This window comes from Bombina bombina, chromosome 1 (assembly GCF_027579735.1).
Source record: "Bombina bombina isolate aBomBom1 chromosome 1, aBomBom1.pri, whole genome shotgun sequence".
Classification (NCBI taxonomy): Eukaryota; Metazoa; Chordata; class Amphibia; order Anura; family Bombinatoridae; genus Bombina; species Bombina bombina.
The window spans coordinates 1,345,045,844-1,345,064,737 of NC_069499.1; the positions used below are offsets into that span (position 1 = coordinate 1,345,045,844).

Below are 18,894 nucleotides of genomic sequence, written 5' to 3' on the forward strand. Positions count from 1 at the left end.
ATAACTACCCCCACGACAGAATCCTCTGGTGATAATGTTTTTAAAGACAAAAAATGATCTTTATTGTTTAACATGAAATCAGTACATCTGGTACACATTCTAAGATGGGGTTCCACCATGGCTTTAAAACATAATGAACACAGAGCTTCCTCTATGTTAGAACAGACTAATAATGAGACTAGTAAGCTTGGAAAACACTTTAAATCAAGTTAACAAGCAAATATATAAAACGTTACTGTGCCCTTAAGAGAAACAAATTTTGTCAAACAGTGAAAAAAAGGCAGTAAAACAAACGAAATTTTTACAGTACATGTAATAAGGTAACAGAGCATTGCACCCACTTGCAAATGGATGATTAACCCCTTAATGCAAAAAACAGATATAAAAAAAAAAAAAAAAAAAAAACACACGACATAGACATTTTTAAAAACAGACACAACAAACTGCCACAGCCAACAGTGGGAAGCTTCAGTTAACTGTTTCTATGCAAAATTTAAGCCAGCCATGTTGAAAAAACTTAGGCCCCAATAAGTTTTATCACCAAACATATGTTAAAAAACGATTAAACATGCCAGCAAACGTTTTAAAACACATTTTTATAAGAGTATGTATCTCTATTAATAAGCCTGATACCAGTCGCTATCGCTGCATTTAAGGCTTTACTTACATTACTTCGGTATCAGCAGTATTTTCTTAGTCAATTCCATTCCTAGAAAAATATTTTACTGCACATACCTTATCTGCAGGAAAACCTGCACGCCATTCCCCCTCTGAAGTACCTCACTCCTCAGAATGTGTGAGAACAGCAAATGGATCTTAGTTACGTCTGCTAAGATCATAGAAAAACGCAGGCAGATTCTTCTTCCAAATACTGCCTGAGATAAACAGCACACTCCGGTGCCATTTAAAAATAACAAACTTTTGATTGAAGAATAAACTAAGTAGAAAGCACCACAGACTCTCACGACCTCCTATCTATGTTGAGGCTTGCAAGAGAATGACTGAATATGGCAGTTAGGGGAGGAGCTATATAGCAGCTTTGCTGTGGGTGGACTCTTGCAGCTTCCTGTTGGGAAGGAGAATATATTCCATAAGTAATGGATGATCCGTGGACTGGATACACTTAACAAGAGAAAATTCTGTAGTGTAGTGGTCCCCCCCCCCACCGGATCATTAGTTTTATTTTTCTAAATTGTTGTAGGAAAATCCCACTTCCACCGCCAGCAGATCGTTGCAGACCGTGACACACACAGTTTTGCCATATAGCAACTATCTGGCATCTGTCCTCAAATGGAACCGGAGCACCAATCGTGTTCCAGTTCCATATGCAGGCAGATGCCTGGAGCTCAGGAAATCCACCTCTCAGCTGTAACACACACACATATACATACACACACAAATGCACTCACAGGAACAAACAACCAGCTCAATACCATTGTTAGCCTGTTCTATGGCGATTTACCACCTGGGTGCAACTTCTTTTAGCCCAGCAATGCTTTTCACAGAGTAGAACTTTCCTGTAGTATATCAGTCTGATCCCGCCTATTACGGTCAGTCCAGCGCCGAAATACCAGGCAATTCCTCTCTGAACAAGGAACACAGCAACCCCAGACGATCGTTTCGGCCTTCATTGGGCCTCGTCAGTGAGGTGTAGCCATATTCCACTAAGCACACTGAGCAAGGAGTCCACGTCTGGTTTCCCCTCAGTGTGCTTAGAGGAATACTGCTGCACCTCACTGACGAGGCCCAATGAAGGCTGAAACAATCGTCTGGGGTTGCTTTGTTCCTTGTTCAGAGAGGAATTGCCTGGTATTTCGGCGCTGGACTGACCGTAATAGGCGGGATCAGACTGATATACTACAGGAAAGTTCTACTCTGTGAAAAGCATTGCTGGGCTAAAAGAAGTTGCACCCAGGTGGTAAATCGCCATAGAACAGGCTAAGAATGGTATTGAGCTGGGTATATATATATATATATATATATATATATATATATATATATATATATATATATATATATATATATATATATATATATATATATATATATATATATATATATATATATATATATATATATATATATATATATATATATATATATATATATATATATATATATATATATATATATCATAATTTATGCTTACCTGATAAATTTATTTCTCTTGTAGTGTATCCAGTCCACGGATCATCCATTACTTATGGGATATTAACTCCTACCCAACAGGAAGTGCAAGAGGATTCACCCAGCAGAGCTGCTATATAGCTCCTCCCCTAACTGCCATTACCAGTCATTCGACCGAAAACATGCAGAGAAAGGAAAACCATAGGGTGCAGTGGTGACTGTAGTTTAATAGAAAAATTACCTGCCTTAAAGTGACAGGGCGGGCCGTGGACTGGATACACTACAAGAGAAATAAATTTATCAGGTAAGCATAAATTATGTTTTCTCTTGTTAAGTGTATCCAGTCCACGGATCATCCATTACTTATGGGATACCAATACCAAAGCTAAAGTACACGGATGACGGGAGGGACAGGCAGGCTCTTATACGGAAGGAACCACTGCCTGAAGAACCTTTCTCCCAAAAACAGCCTCCGAAGAAGCAAAAGTGTCAAATTTGTAAAATTTGGAAAAAGTATGAAGAGAAGACCAAGTTGCAGCCTTGCAAATCTGTTCAACAGAAGCCTCATTCTTAAAGGCCCAAGTGGAAGCCACAGCTCTAGTAGAATGTGCTGTAATTCTTTCAGGAGGCTGCTGTCCAGCAGTCTCATAGGCTAACCGTATTATGCTACGAAGCCAAAAGGAGAGAGAGATAGCCGAAGCTTTTTGACCTCTCCTCTGACCAGAATAAACGACAAACAGGGAAGACGTTTGTCGAAAATCCTTAGTTGCCTGTAGATAAAATTTCAGGGCACGGACTACATCTAGATTGTGTAGCAGACGTTCCTTTTTCGAAGAAGGATTAGGACACAAAGATGGAACCACAATCTCTTGATTGATATTCCTGTTAGTGACCACCTTAGGTAGGAACCCAGGTTTAGTACGCAGAACTACCTTGTCTGAATGAAAAATCAGATAAGGAGAATCACAATGTAAGGCAGATAACTCAGAGACTCTTCGAGCTGAGGAAATCGCCATTAAAAACAGAACTTTCCAAGATAACAACTTGATATCAATGGAATGAAGGGGTTCAAACGGAACCCCCTGTAAAACATTAAGAACTAAGTTCAAACTCCATGGTGGAGCAACAGTTTTAAACACAGGCTTGATCCTAGCTAAAGCCTGACAAAAAGCTTTAACGTCCGGAACTTCTGACAGACGTTTGTGTAAAAGAATGGACAGAGCTGAAATCTGTCCCTTTAAGGAACTAGCGGATAAACCCTTTTCTAAACCTTCTTGTAGAAAAGACAATATCCTCGGAATCCTAACCTTACTCCATGAGTAACTCTTGGATTCGCACCAATATAAGTATTTGCGCCATATCTTATGGTAAATCTTTCTGGTAACAGGCTTCCTAGCCTGTATTAAGGTATCAATAACTGACTCAGAAAAACCACGTTTTGATAAAATCAAGCGTTCAATTTCCAAGCAGTCAGCTTCAGAGAAATTAGATTTTGATGTTTGAAGGGACCCTGGATCAGAAGGTCCTGTTTCAGAGGTAGCGACCAAGGTGGACAGGATGACATGTCCACTAGATCTGCATACCAAGTCCTGCGTGGCCATGCAGGCGCTATTAGAATCACTGATGCTCTCTCCTGTTTGATTCTGGCAATCAATCGAGGAAGCATCGGGAAGGGTGGAAACACATAAGCCATCCCGAAGGTCCAAGGTGCTGTCAAAGCATCTATCAGAACCGCTCCCGGATCTGGACCCGTAACGAGGAAGCTTGGCGTTCTGTCGAGACGCCATGAGATCTATCTCTGGTTTGCCCCAACGTCAAAGTATTTGGGCAAAGACCTCCGGATGAAGTTCCCACTCCCCCGGATGAAAAGTCTGACGACTTAAGAAATCCGCCTCCCAGTTCTCCACTCCCGGGATGTGGATTGCTGACAGGTAGCAAGAGTGAGACTCTGCCCAGCAAATTATCTTTGATACTTCCATCATTGCTAGGGAGCTTCTTGTCCCTCCCTGATGGTTGATGTAAGCTACAGTCGTGATGTTGTCCGACTGAAACCTGATGAACCCCCGAGTTGTTAACTGGGGCCAAGCCAGAAGGGCATTGAGAACTGCTCTCAATTCCAGAATGTTTATTGGTAGGAGACTCTCCTCCTGATTCCATTGTCCCTGAGCCTTCAGAGAATTCCAGACAGCGCCCCAACCTAGTAGGCTGGCGTCTGTTGTTACAATTGTCCAGTCCGGCCTGCTGAATGGCATCCCCCTGGACAGATGTGGCCGAGAAAGCCACCATAGAAGAGAATTTCTGGTCTCTTGATCCAGATTCAGAGTAGGGGACAAGTCTGAGTAATCCCCATTCCACTGACTTAGCATGCACAATTGCAGCGGTCTGAGATGTAGGCGTGCAAAGGGTACTATGTCCATTGCTGCTACCATTAAGCCGATCACCTCCATGCATTGAGCTACTGACGGGTGTTGAATGGAATGAAGGACACGGCATGCATTTTGAAGCTTTGTTAACCTGTCTTCTGTCAGGTAAATCTTCATTTCTACAGAATCTATAAGAGTCCCCAAGAAGGGAACTCTTGTGAGTGGAAAGAGAGAACTCTTCTTTTCGTTCACCTTCCATCCATGCGACCTTAGAAATGCCAGTACTAACTCTGTATGAGACTTGGCAGTTTGAAAGCTTGTATCAGAATGTCGTCTAGGTACGGAGCTACCGCAATTCCTTGCGGTCTTAGTACCGCCAGAAGAGCACCCAGAACCTTTGTGAAGATTCTCGGAGCCGTAGCCAATCCGAATGGAAGAGCTACAAACTGGTAATGCCTGTCTAGAAAGGCAAACCTTAGATACCGGTAATGATCTTTGTGAATCGGTATGTGAAGGTAAGCATCCTTTAAATCCACTGTGGTCATGTACTGACCCTTTTGGATCATGGGTAAAATTGTCAGAATAGTTTCCATTTTGAACGATGGAACTCTTAGGAATTTGTTTAGGATCTTTAAATCCAAGATTGGCCTGAAAGTTCCCTCTTTTTTGGGAACCACCAACAGATTTGAGTAAAACCCTTGTCCTTGTTCCGACCGCGGAACCGGATGGACCACTCCCATTAATAAAAGATCTTGTACGCAGCGTAGAAACGCCTCTTTCTTTACTTGGTTTGTTGACAACCTTGACAGATGAAATCTCCCTCTTGGGGGAGAGAATTTGAAGTCTAGAAGGTATCCCTGAGATATGATCTCTAACGCCCAGGGATCCTGGACATCTCTTGCCCAAGCCTGGGCGAAGAGAGAAAGTCTGCCCCCCCACTAGATCCGTTCCCGGATCGGGGGCCCTCGATTCATGCTGTCTTAGGGGCAGCAGCAGGTTTCCTGGCCTGCTTGCCCTTGTTCCAGAACTGGTTAGGTCTCCAGCCTTGTCTGTAGCGAGCAACAGCTCCTTCCTGTTTTGGTGCAGAGGAAGTTGATGCTGCTCCTGCTTTGAAATTACGAAAGGAACGAAAATTAGACTGTCTAGCCTTAGGTTTGGCTCTGTCTTGAGGCAGGGCATGGCCTTTACCTCCTGTAATGTCAGCAATAATTTCTTTCAACCCGGGCCCGAATAAGGTCTGCCCTTTGAAAGGTATATTAAGCAATTTAGATTTAGAAGTAACGTCAGCTGACCAGGATTTTAGCCACAGTGCTCTGCGTGCCTGAATGGCGAATCCGGAATTCTTAGCCGTAAGTTTAGTTAAATGTACTACGGCATCTGAAATAAATGAGTTAGCTAACTTAAGGGCTTTAAGCTTGTGTGTAATCTCATCTAATGGAGCTGATTCAAGTGTCTCTTCCAGAGACTCAAACCAAAATGCTGCTGCAGCCGTGACAGGCGCAATGCATGCAAGAGGTTGCAATATAAAACCTTGTTGAACAAACATTTTCTTAAGGTAACCCTCTAACTTTTTATCCATTGGATCTGAAAAGGCACAGCTATCCTCCACCGGGATAGTGGTACGCTTAGCTAAAGTAGAAACTGCTCCCTCCACCTTAGGGACCGTTTGGTGGCGTCTATTGGAAACATCTTTCTAAATATCGGAGGGGGTGAGAACGGCACACCGGTTACTTTTTATCCAATTTCAGTAAGTCTCTTAGGTATAGGAAAAACGTCAGTACTCGCCGGTACCGCAAAATATTTATCCAACCTACACATTTTCTCTGGTATTGCAACTGTGTTACATTCATTCAGAGCCGCTAACACCTCCCCTAGTAATACACGGAGGTTTTCCAGCTTAAATTTAAAATTTGAAATATCTGAATCCAGTTTGTTTGGATCAGAACCGTCACCCGCAGAATGAAGCTCTCCGTCCTCATGTTCTGCAAATTGTGACGCAGTGTCTGACATGGCCCTAATATTATCAGCGCACTCTGTTCTCACCCCAGAGTGATCACGCTTACCTCTTAGTTCTGGTAATTTAGCCAAAACTTCAGTCATAACAGTAGCCATATCCTGTAATGTGATTTGTAATGGCCGCCCAGATGTACTCGGCGCTACAATATCACGCACCTCCTGAGCGGGAGATGCAGGTACTGACACGTGAGGCGAGTTAGTCGGCATAACTCTCCCCTCGTTGTTTGGTGAAATATGTTCAATTTGTACAGATTGACTTTTATTTAAAGTAGCATCAATACAGTTAGTACATAAATTTCTATTATGCTCCACTTTGGCTTTAGCACATATAGCACAGATATCTTCCTCTGAATCAGACATGTTTAACACACTAGCAAATAAACTAGCAACTTGGAAATACTTTTCAAGTAATTTACTATAATATGAAAACGTACTGTGCCTATAAGAAGCACAGAAAAAGTTATGACAGTTGAAAATTAATAAACTGAAAAGTTATAGCATCAAATCTTTGTAAAAAACACAATTTTAGCAAAGGATTGCTCCCATTAGCAAAGGATAACTAACCCTGATAGCAGAAAAAAAAAAAAAAAAAAAAATACAGAAATAAACGTTTTTTTATCACAGTCAACTACAATCTCACAGCTCTACTGTGAGTGATTACCTCCCTCAAAACAAGTTTTGAAGACCCCTGAGTTCTGTAGAGATGAACCGGATCATGCAGGGAAGACAATAAACTTCTGACTGAATTTTTTGATGCGTAGCAAAAGCACCAAAAAAGGCCCCTCCCCCTCACACATAATAGTGAGAGAGATCAGTAAACTGTCATAAATTAAATAAAACGACAGCCAAGTGGAAAAAAATAGTGCCCAAAACATTTTTTCACCCAGTACCTCAGAAAATTAAACGATTTTACATGCCAGCAAAAAACGTTTAATATTAATAAATTGAGTGTTATTAAAAAGCCTGTTGCTAGTCCCTGCAAATTAGGCTAAAGTTTTATGCATACAGTATAATTCCAGTGAAGTGCCATTCCCCAGAATACTGAAGTGTAAAATACATACATGACAGCCTGATACCAGTTGCTGCTACTGCATTTAAGGCTGAGTTTACATTATATCGGTATGGCAGAATTTTCTCATCAATTCCATTGTCAGAAAATAATAAGCTGCTACATACCTCTTTGCAGATTAATCTGCCCGCTGTCCCCTGATCTGAAGTTTACCTTTCCTCAGATGGCCGAGAAACAGCAATATGATCTTAACTACTCCGGCTAAAATCATAGAATTCTTCTTCAAATTCTACCAGAGAAGGAATAACACACTCCGGTGCTATTATAAAATAAACTTTTGATTGAAGGTATGAAACTAAGTATAATCACCACAGTCCTCTCACACATCCTATCTATTCGTTGGGTGCAAGAGAATGACTGGTAATGATTACCGTTTAATTATAAGCTAATAACAGAATAGATTGTAGTTTGGGAGCGCTGAAAGCTAAATAAGATAGTCTGGAGACCGATATACAATTTAATAGAAATTAATTTATTTAAAACATACATAAAAAATATAAGTAAAATCAGACCATGGGACGTCTCCCTTTGGGGTTATAAAACTGAACAATTTGTGAAAAAGAGCGCTCAAATATATTTTCTAAATAATTCCACCTAAATAAGATAGTCTTTTAATTCCACCTTAAATTGGATACTGTTTTGCAGCAAGAACACGAATGTTAAACATTTGACAATTTTTTGGCTTTTATTCTTTTAGAAGTCAACTTAGTTTTTATAATATTGCTACTTAGTACCAAAAAGAAACAATGTTTGTTTCACAGTCCAATATAATGTTATAATGTTATCTTTGGCTGATTCGGTTGTTAGCTTTTTATAGCAATGTCTCTTGATGTATTGTATACTGCAAAAATAGCTGTGCTTGCAATAGTTCGGTGTGTATTTAGTATTTTTTGAATGGCTTACCGGGTCTTCTGACACAAGTGTTATTGCACACACACAAATATTCTAAAAAAACATCTTGACCAGAGAGAAACTGGCTAAATAAAGATAAGGCTGCTAGTATTTTTCATAAAAAGAAAAAAATAAATTCAAGAACAAAGGGTCTTCTCAAGCTGAAGAGTAGTAGGTTCTTTACAGAAAGGGAGTTTGATTCATGGAATAAATTTCAATAAGAGGTGGTAAGAACAAAAACTTAGGAACTTCAAGAATGCCTAGGATAAGAATAAAAACTATCCTACAAACTACATAAGTTTACACTTTTAGGAAGTTTTGGGCAGACTTGGTGGTCCTATGGTTATCGGTTGTCAAATGTAAAAAATAAATAAGATTATGTTTAAATACGAATGCAAAGGTTAACAGCAACTCATGACAGCGGTTATAAGATGTTTGAGCCCATATACAGAACCTGTTTTCTTGGTTTCACAAGTATACTAGCAGGTTTCATGCTATTAAGGTCATTGGTAAAGCAAGGATGGATTAAAAACACACTATTTGTAATCAAATTGCAAAGTATGTAGATATTTCTAAACATTAAATTGCACCTATACTCAATCACCTTGCGCAGACGGCTGGCAGTTTCCCCACTAGGAGCTTGGTCTTCCTGGGATGGAAGCGGACGACGATGGGCAATAGTGCTCTGAGCTAAAGGTGGCAGCAGCGTCTGTTCTTCCATGCCTGGTTTCCACTCAAACTTCTCTAACACTGAGGAGATATCCAGACGGCCTAAAGACAAAATCAATCCATGGTCAAAATTTCAAGTTAAACTTGGAACCAATCCCATATATTAGCCTCAATATATTTATACATGAGGCTGTTTAACATTATCTATGAAAGTGTAAATCTTCTCTGGGTGTCTAATGCATAAGAAAGGGGAGATAAAACACAGATTCAAGTTTAAATACAGAAATTTATCTTAAAAGTATTATAATTTAATAGACTATTAAAGATTAAGGGAATAAAAGATAAAGGTATACGTTCAGCTCTAGCTCAAATAGACCCCATATGGTACAAGTCAAGAATGTGTGCACACGGCCCCCTTGGTAAAGAGCAAAACAAACAAAAGAAAAAATCCTGGAAGAACACACTACACTCTTGAAATTAAAATGTAATGAATAAGGTGGAATATAATTAAGATTTCCCCCCCCCAAGACATGATTTAGTCATATCACTTTTATACAGATATACAGCACTGTACCTGTCATATCTGCCGATTTCATTTTTCTCTCAGAATCTGTGAGAACCGAGGAATCCTGTATAAAAAAAAAAAAAAAAAAAAAAAAAAAATATAAATCTAGATGTCACCTACTGAAGGAATTTTTTTTTTTTTGGTCTGATAAGCTAAAAACGGTTTTCCTCTAAAATATATGCAGATGCAACTATAAACACAACTTTATTTACAACCGTCGACGTGTATCATACATAAAAAAAAATAAAAAAAAAAAATTCATCAATGCAGTATTACACACACAATTAACTCCCAACCTTGAGGTAATTTACCTATCCGAAACTCCACAAATTCCATGTAGGATTAGAAGGCAGTTATTCGTAATAATGATTAATGTGGCTAAACAAATGATACCCAGGAATTGGAAGACATCTAACATTCCCGACATTAATGAGTGAATAGCTCTGGTGGATTCAGACCTTACCCTGGAAAGATTCTACTACCTTAGAGGAGGAAGGTTAGATCTATATGAAGACATGTCATTCTTATGGGATTCATATAAATATAGATTCAAGAAATAAGTTACAATTTTGTGCAGGGGCGTGGATTTATTGGGATAGTGGCTATTGCCCAAACATAAATGCTTAGAATGGGAGGATAAACTCTCGATGTGGAAATTAGAAAAGAGCTGAAATGGCAATTCTGGGTAACCAAGGTCCATGTTTTTGTTATGCTCACGATATATGTGACAATGATATGGTTCTCATTTGTACTTGTATCCATTGTGTGAATTGCTTTCCTAACTCACATCAAGAAATCTCAGTTGTTTGCTGGTAAAAATATGGCTCTCTCGATGCGATTTCTTCTCCCACAGTCTGTTAATGGACATCTAGGTTACAATTACATCTCGTCCACTTTACATTTCATTGAGAAACTATTAACCTAACTCACCAGCACTAATGGATTGTTTATGTACCATCTGGACTGTTTTGGGGAGACCTATTGATCGAGCCACAAACTGTTAAACTGGGGTACCACCAGTAGAGACGAGCGAAATGTTTTATAATTTAAATGGTCTTGTATTCATATATGTTTATGATTGTTTGTTTTAAAATTGAAAATAAATAAAAATATTAAAAAAAAAAAAAAACAGAATTTATGTTTACCTGATAAATTTCTTTCTCCAACGGTGTGTCCGGTCCACGGCGTCATCCTTACTTGTGGGATATTCTCTTCCCCAACAGGAAATGGCAAAGAGCCCAGCAAAGCTGGTCACATGATCCCTCCTAGGCTCCGCCTACCCCAGTCATTCGACCGACGTTAAGGAGGAATAATAGCATAGGAGAAACCATATGGTACCGTGGTGACTGTAGTTAAAGAAAATAAATTATCAGACCTGATTAAAAAACCAGGGCGGGCCGTGGACCGGACACACCGTTGGAGAAAGAAATTTATCAGGTAAACATAAATTCTGTTTTCTCCAACATAGGTGTGTCCGGTCCACGGCGTCATCCTTACTTGTGGGAACCAATACCAAAGCTTTAGGACACGGATGAAGGGAGGGAGCAAATCAGGTCACCTAAATGGAAGGCACCACGGCTTGCAAAACCTTTCTCCCAAAAATAGCCTCAGAAGAAGCAAAAGTATCAAACTTGTAAAATTTGGTAAAAGTGTGCAGTGAAGACCAAGTCGCTGCCCTACATATCTGATCAACAGAAGCCTCGTTCTTGAAGGCCCATGTGGAAGCCACAGCCCTAGTGGAATGAGCCGTGATTCTTTCGGGAGGCTGCCGTCCGGCAGTCTCGTAAGCCAATCTGATGATGCTTTTAATCCAAAAAGAGAGAGAGGTAGAAGTTGCTTTTTGACCTCTCCTTTTACCTGAATAAACAACAAACAGGGACGATGTTTGTCTAAAATCCTTTGTAGCATCTAAATAGAATTTTAGAGCGCGAACAACATCCAAATTGTGCAACAAGCGTTCCTTCTTTGAAACTGGTTTCGGACACAGAGAAGGTACGATAATCTCCTGGTTAATGTTTTTGTTAGAAACAACTTTTGGAAGAAAACCAGGTTTAGTACGTAAAACCACCTTATCTGCATGGAACACCAGATAAGGAGGAGAACACTGCAGAGCAGATAATTCTGAAACTCTTCTAGCAGAAGAAATTGCAACTAAAAACAAAACTTTCCAAGATAATAACTTAATATCAACGGAATGTAAAGGTTCAAACGGAACCCCCTGAAGAACTGAAAGAACTAGATTGAGACTCCAAGGAGGAGTCAAAGGTTTGTAAACAGGCTTGATTCTAACCAGAGCCTGAACAAAGGCTTGAACATCTGGCACAGCTGCCAGTTTTTTGTGAAGTAACACCGACAAGGCAGAAATCTGTCCCTTCAGGGAACTTGCCGATAATCCTTTTTCCAATCCTTCTTGAAGGAAGGATAGAATCCTAGGAATCTTAACCTTGTCCCAAGGGAATCCTTTAGATTCACACCAACAGATATATTTTTTCCAAATTTTGTGGTAAATCTTTCTAGTTACAGGCTTTCTGGCCTGAACAAGAGTATCGATAACAGAATCTGAGAAACCTCGCTTCGATAAAATCAAGCGTTCAATCTCCAAGCAGTCAGCTGGAGTGAAACCAGATTCGGATGTTCGAACGGACCCTGAACAAGAAGGTCTCGTCTCAAAGGTAGCTTCCAAGGTGGAGCCGATGACATATTCACCAGATCTGCATACCAAGTCCTGCGTGGCCACGCAGGAGCTATCAAGATCACCGACGCCCTCTCCTGATTGATCCTGGCTACCAGCCTGGGGATGAGAGGAAACGGCGGGAACACATAAGCTAGTTTGAAGGTCCAAGGTGCTACTAGTGCATCCACTAGAGCCGCCTTGGGATCCCTGGATCTGGACCCGTAGCAAGGAACTTTGAAGTTCTGACGAGAGGCCATCAGATCCATGTCTGGAATGCCCCAAAGTTGAGTGACTTGGGCAAAGATTTCCGGATGGAGTTCCCACTCCCCCGGATGCAATGTCTGACGACTCAGAAAATCCGCTTCCCAATTTTCCACTCCCGGGATGTGGATAGCAGACAGGTGGCAGGAGTGAGACTCCGCCCATAGAATAATCTTGGTCACTTCTTCCATCGCTAGGGAACTCCTTGTTCCCCCCTGATGGTTGATGTACGCAACAGTCGTCATGTTGTCTGATTGAAACCGTATGAACTTGGTCCTCGCTAGCTGAGGCCAAGCCTTGAGAGCATTGAATATCGCTCTCAGTTCCAGAATATTTATCGGTAGAAGAGATTCTTCCCGAGACCAAAGACCCTGAGCTTTCAGGGATCCCCAGACCGCGCCCCAGCCCATCAGACTGGCGTCGGTCGTGACAATGACCCACTCTGGTCTGTGGAATGTCATCCCTCGTGACAGGTTGTCCAGGGACAGCCACCAACGGAGTGAGTCTCTGGTCCTCTGATTTACTTGTATCTTTGGAGACAAGTCTGTATAGTCCCCATTCCACTGACTGAGCATGCACAGTTGTAATGGTCTTAGATGAATGCGCGCAAAAGGAACTATGTCCATTGTCGCTACCATCAACCCGATCACTTCCATGCACTGAGCTACGGAAGGAAGAGGAACGGAATGAAGTATTCGACAAGAGTCCAGAAGCTTTGTCTTTCTGGCCTCTGTTAGAAAAATCCTCATTTCTGAGGAGTCTATAATTGTTCCCAAGAAGGGAACCCTTGTTGACGGGGATAGAGAACTCTTTTCCACGTTCACTTTCCAGCCGTGCGATCTGAGAAAGGCCAGGACGATGTCCGTGTGAGCCTTTGCTCGAGGGAGGGACGACGCTTGAATCAGAATGTCGTCCAGGTAAGGTACAACTGCAATGCCCCTTGGTCTTAGCACAGCTAGAAGGGACCCTAGTACCTTTGTGAAAAACCTTGGAGCAGTGGCTAATCCGAAAGGAAGCGCCACGAACTGGTAATGTTTGTCCAGGAATGCAAACCTTAGGAACCGATGATGTTCCTTGTGGATAGGAATATGTAGATACGCATCCTTTAAATCCACCGTGGTCATGAATTGACCTTCCTGGATGGAAGGAAGGATAGTTCGAATGGTTTCCATCTTGAAAGATGGGACCTTGAGAAATTTGTTTAAGATCTTGAGATCTAGGATTGGTCTGAACGTTCCCTCTTTTTTGGGAACTATGAACAGATTGGAGTAGAACCCCATCCCTTGTTCTCTCAATGGAACAGGATGAATCACTCCCATTTTTAACAGGTCTTCTACACAATGTAAGAACGCCTGTCTTTTTATGTGGTCTGAAGACAACTGAGACCTGTGGAACCTTCCCCTTGGGGGAAGTCCCTTGAATTCCAGAAGATAACCCTGGGAGACTATTTCTAGCGCCCAAGGATCCAGAACATCTCTTGCCCAAGCCTGAGCGAAGAGAGAGAGTCTGCCCCCCACCAGATCCGGTCCCGGATCGGGGGCCGATATTTCATGCTGTCTTGGTAGCAGTGGCAGGTTTCTTTGCCTGCTTTCCCTTGTTCCAGCCTTGCATTGGTCTCCAAGCTGGCTTGGCCTGAGAAGTATTACCCTCTTGCTTAGAGGACGTAGCACCTTGGGCTGGTCCGTTTTTACGAAAGGGACGAAAATTAGGTCTATTTTTTGCCTTGAAAGGCCGATCCTGAGGAAGGGCATGGCCCTTACCCCCAGTGATATCAGAGATAATCTCTTTCAAGTCAGGACCAAACAGCGTTTTCCCCTTGAAAGGAATGTTTAGTAGCTTGTTCTTGGAAGACGCATCAGCCGACCAAGATTTCAACCAAAGCGCTCTGCGCGCCACAATAGCAAACCCAGAATTCTTAGCCGCTAACTTAGCCAATTGCAAAGAGGCGTCTAGAGTGAAAGAATTAGCCAATTTGAGAGCATTGACTCTGTCCATAATCTCCTCATAAGGAGGAGAGTCACTATCGAGCACCTTAATCAGTTCATCAAACCAGAAATATGCGGCTGTAGTGACAGGGACAATGCATGAAATGGGTTGTAGAAGGTAACCCTGCTGAACAAACATCTTTTTAAGCAAACCTTCTAATTTTTTATCCATAGGATCTTTGAAAGCACAACTATCCTCTATGGGAATAGTGGTGCGTTTGTTTAAAGTAGAAACCGCTCCCTCGACCTTGGGGACTGACTGCCATAAGTCCTTTCTGGGGTCGACCATAGGAAACAATTTTTTAAATATGGGGGGAGGGACGAAAGGAATACCGGGCCTTTCCCATTCTTTATTAACAATGTCCGCCACCCGCTTGGGTATAGGAAAAGCTTCTGGGAGCCCCGGCACCTCTAGGAACTTGTCCATTTTACATAGTTTCTCTGGGATGACCAAATTTTCACAATCATCCAGAGTGGATAATACCTCCTTAAGCAAAATGCGGAGATGTTCCAATTTAAATTTAAAAGTAATCACATCAGATTCAGCCTGCTGAGAAATGTTCCCTAAATCAGTAATTTCTCCCTCAGACAAAACCTCCCTGGCTCCCTCAGATTGGGTTAGGGGCCCTTCAGAGATATTAATATCAGCGTCGTCATGCTCTTCAGTAACTAAAACAGAGCATCCACGCTTACGCTGACAAGGGTTCATTTTGGCTAAAATGTTTTTGACAGAATTATCCATTACAGCCGTTAATTGTTGCATAGTAAGGAGTATTGGCGCGCTAGATGTACTAGGGGCCTCCTGAGTGGGCAAGACTCGTGTAGACGAAGGAGGGAATGATGCAGTACCATGCTTACTCCCCTCACTTGAGGAATCATCTTGGGCATCATTGTCATTATCACATAAATCACATTTATTTAAATGAATAGGAATTCTGGCTTCCCCACATTCAGAACACAGTCTATCTGGTAGTTCAGACATGTTAAACAGGCATAAACTTGATAAGAAAGTACAAAAAAACGTTTTGAAATAAAACCGTTACTTTCACTTTAAATTTTAAACTGAACACACTTTATTACTGCAATTGCGAAAAAACATGAAGGAATTGTTCAAAATTCACCAAACTTTCACCACAGTGTCTTAAAGCCTTGAAAATATTGCACACCAATTTTGGAAGCTTTAACCCTTAAAATAACGGAACCGGAGCCGTTTTAAGCTTTAACCCCTTTACAGTCCCTGGTATCTGCTTTGCTGAGACCCAACCAAACCCAAGGGGAATACGATACCAAATGATGCCTTCAGAAGTCTTTTATCAGTATCAGAGCTCCTCTCACATGCGACTGCATGCCATGCCTCTCAAAAACAAGTGCGCAACACCGGCGCGAAAATGAGACTCTGCCTATGCTTTGGGAAAGCCCCTAAAGAATAAGGTGTCTAAAACAGTGCCTGCCGATATAATTATATCAAAATACCCAGAATAAATGATTCCTCAAGGCTAAATAAGTGTTAATATCAATCGATTTAGCCCAAAAAATGTCTACAGTCTAAATAAGCCCTTGTGAAGCCCTTATTTACAATCGTAATAAACATGGCTTACCGGATCCCATAGGGAAAATGACAGCTTCCAGCATTACATCGTCTTGTTAGAATGTGTCATACCTCAAGCAGCAAAGGACTGCAAACTGTTCCCCCAACTGAAGTTAATGCTCTCAACAGTCCTGTGTGGAACAGCCATGGATTTTAGTTACGGTTGCTAAAATCATTTTCCTCATACAAACAGAATTCTTCATCTCTTTTCTGTTTCTGAGTAAATAGTACGTACCAGCACTATTTGAAAATAACAAACTCTTGATTGAATAATGAAAAACTACAGTTAAACACTAAAAAACTCTAAGCCATCTCCGTGGAGATGTTGCCTGTACAACGGCAAAGAGAATGACTGGGGTAGGCGGAGCCTAGGAGGGATCATGTGACCAGCTTTGCTGGGCTCTTTGCCATTTCCTGTTGGGGAAGAGAATATCCCACAAGTAAGGATGACGCCGTGGACCGGACACACCTATGTTGGAGAAATGTAATTTATATTTCTCAATCACATAGACATAAAACATAATTTATGCTTACCTGATAAATTCCTTTCTTCTGTAGTGTGATCAGTCCACGGGTCATCATTACTTCTGGGATATTAACTGCTCCCCTACAGGAAGTGCAAGAGGATTCACCCAGCAGAGCTGCTATATAGCTCCTCCCCTCTACGTCACCTCCAGTCATTCGACCAAGGACTAACGAGAAAGGAGAAGCCAAGGGTGTAGTGGTGACTGGAGTATAATTTAAAAAATATTTACCTGCCTTAAAAAAAACAGGGCGGGCCGTGGACTGATCACACTACAGAAGAAAGGAATTTATCAGGTAAGCATAAATTATGTTTTCTTCTGTTAAGTGTGATCAGTCCACGGGTCATCATTACTTCTGGGGTACCAATACCAAAGCAAAAGTACACGGATGACGGGAGGGATAGGGAGGCTCTTTATACAGAAGGAACCACTGCCTGAAGAACCTTTCTCCCAAAAATAGCCTCCGAAGAAGCAAAAGTGTCAAATTTGGAAAATTTGGAAAAAGTATGAAGCGAAGACCAAGTTGCAGCCTTGCAAATCTGTTCAACAGAGGCCTCATTCTTAAAGGCCCAAGTGGAAGCCACAGCTCTAGTGGAATGAGCTGTAATTCTTTCAGGAGGCTGCTGTCCAGCAGTCTCATAAGCTAAACGAATTATGCTACGAAGCCAAAAAGAGAGAGAGGTAGCAGAAGCTTTTTGACCTCTCCTCTGACCAGAGTAAACGACAAACAGGGAAGACGTTTGTCGAAAATCTTTAGTTGCCTGTAAAAAAAATTTAAGGGCACGAACTACATCCAGATTGTGCAAAAGACGTTCCTTCCTCGAAGAAGGATTTGGGCACAAGGATGGAACAACAATCTCCTGATTGATATTCCTGTTAGTGACTACCTTAGGTAAGAACCCAGGTTTAGTACGCAGAACTACCTTATCCGAGTGAAAAATCAAATAAGGAGAATCACAATGTAAGGCTGATAACTCAGAGACTCTTCGAGCCGAGGAAATAGCCATTAAAAATAGAACTTTCCAAGATAACAACTTTATATCAATGGAATGAAGGGGTTCAAACGGAACACCCTGTAAAACGTTAAGAACAAGGTTTAAACTCCATGGTGGAGCCACAGCTTTAAACACAGGTTTAATCCTGGCCAAAGCCTGACAAAAGGCCTGAACGTCTGGAACTTCTGACAGACGCTTGTGTAACAGAATGGACAGAACTGAGATCTGTCCCTTTAAGGAACTAGGGGATAACCCCTTTTCTAAACCTTCTTGTAGAAAAGACAATATCCTAGGAATCCTAACCTTACTCCAAGAGTAACCTTTGGATTCGCACCAATATAGGTATTTACGCCATATTTTATGGTAAATCTTTCTGGTAACAGGCTTCCTAGCCTGTATTAAGGTATCAATAACTGACTCAGAAAAACCACGCTTTGATAAGATCAAGCGTTCAATTTCCAAGCAGTCAGCTTCAGAGAAGTTAGATTTTGATGTTTGAAAGGACCCTGAATCAGAAGGTCCTGTTTCAGAGGTAACGACCAAGGTGGACAGAATGACATGTCCACCAGATCTGCATACCAAGTCCTGCGTGGCCATGCAGGCGCTATTAGAATCACTGATGCTTTCTCCTGTTTGATTCTGGCAATCAATCGAGGAAGCATCGGGAAAGGTGGAAACACATAAGCCATCCTGAAGGTCCATGGTGCTGTCAAGGCATCTATCAGGACCGCTCCCGGATCCCTGAATCTGGACCCGTAGCGCGGAAGCTTGGCGTTCTGTCGAGACGCCATGAGATCTATCTCTGGTTTGCCCCAACGTCGAAGTATTTGGGCAAAGACCTCTGGATGAAGTTCCCACTCCCCCGGATGAAAAGTCTGACGACTTAAGAAATCCGCCTCCCAGTTCTCCACTCCCGGGATGTGGATTGCAGACAGGTGGAAAGAGTGAGACTCTGCCCAGCGAATTATCTTTGATACTTCCATCATTGCTAGGGAGCTTCTTGTCCCTCCCTGATGGTTGATATAAGCTACAGTCGTGATGTTGTCCGACTGGAACCTGATGAACCCCCGAGTTGTTAACTGGGGCCAAGCCAGAAGAGCATTGAGGACTGCTCTCAATTCCAGAATGTTTATTGGAAGGAGACTCTCCTCCTGATTCCATAGTCCC

General features: G+C 41.7%; 1 protein-coding gene across 1 annotated transcript in view; it reads right to left on the minus strand.

Moving 5' to 3' along the window:
• The window catches only part of LOC128649527 (anillin), a 474,010-nt gene that overhangs the window by 431,093 nt on the left and 24,023 nt on the right, over nucleotides 1-18,894 (minus strand). Inside the window, exons 5-6 of the mRNA XM_053702862.1 lie at nucleotides 9,710-9,764; nucleotides 9,071-9,237 (exon numbers count right to left, since the gene is read on the minus strand). Coding sequence (XP_053558837.1) covers nucleotides 9,071-9,237; nucleotides 9,710-9,764 — 222 coding nt within the window. The remainder of the gene's footprint in view (nucleotides 1-9,070; nucleotides 9,238-9,709; nucleotides 9,765-18,894) is intronic.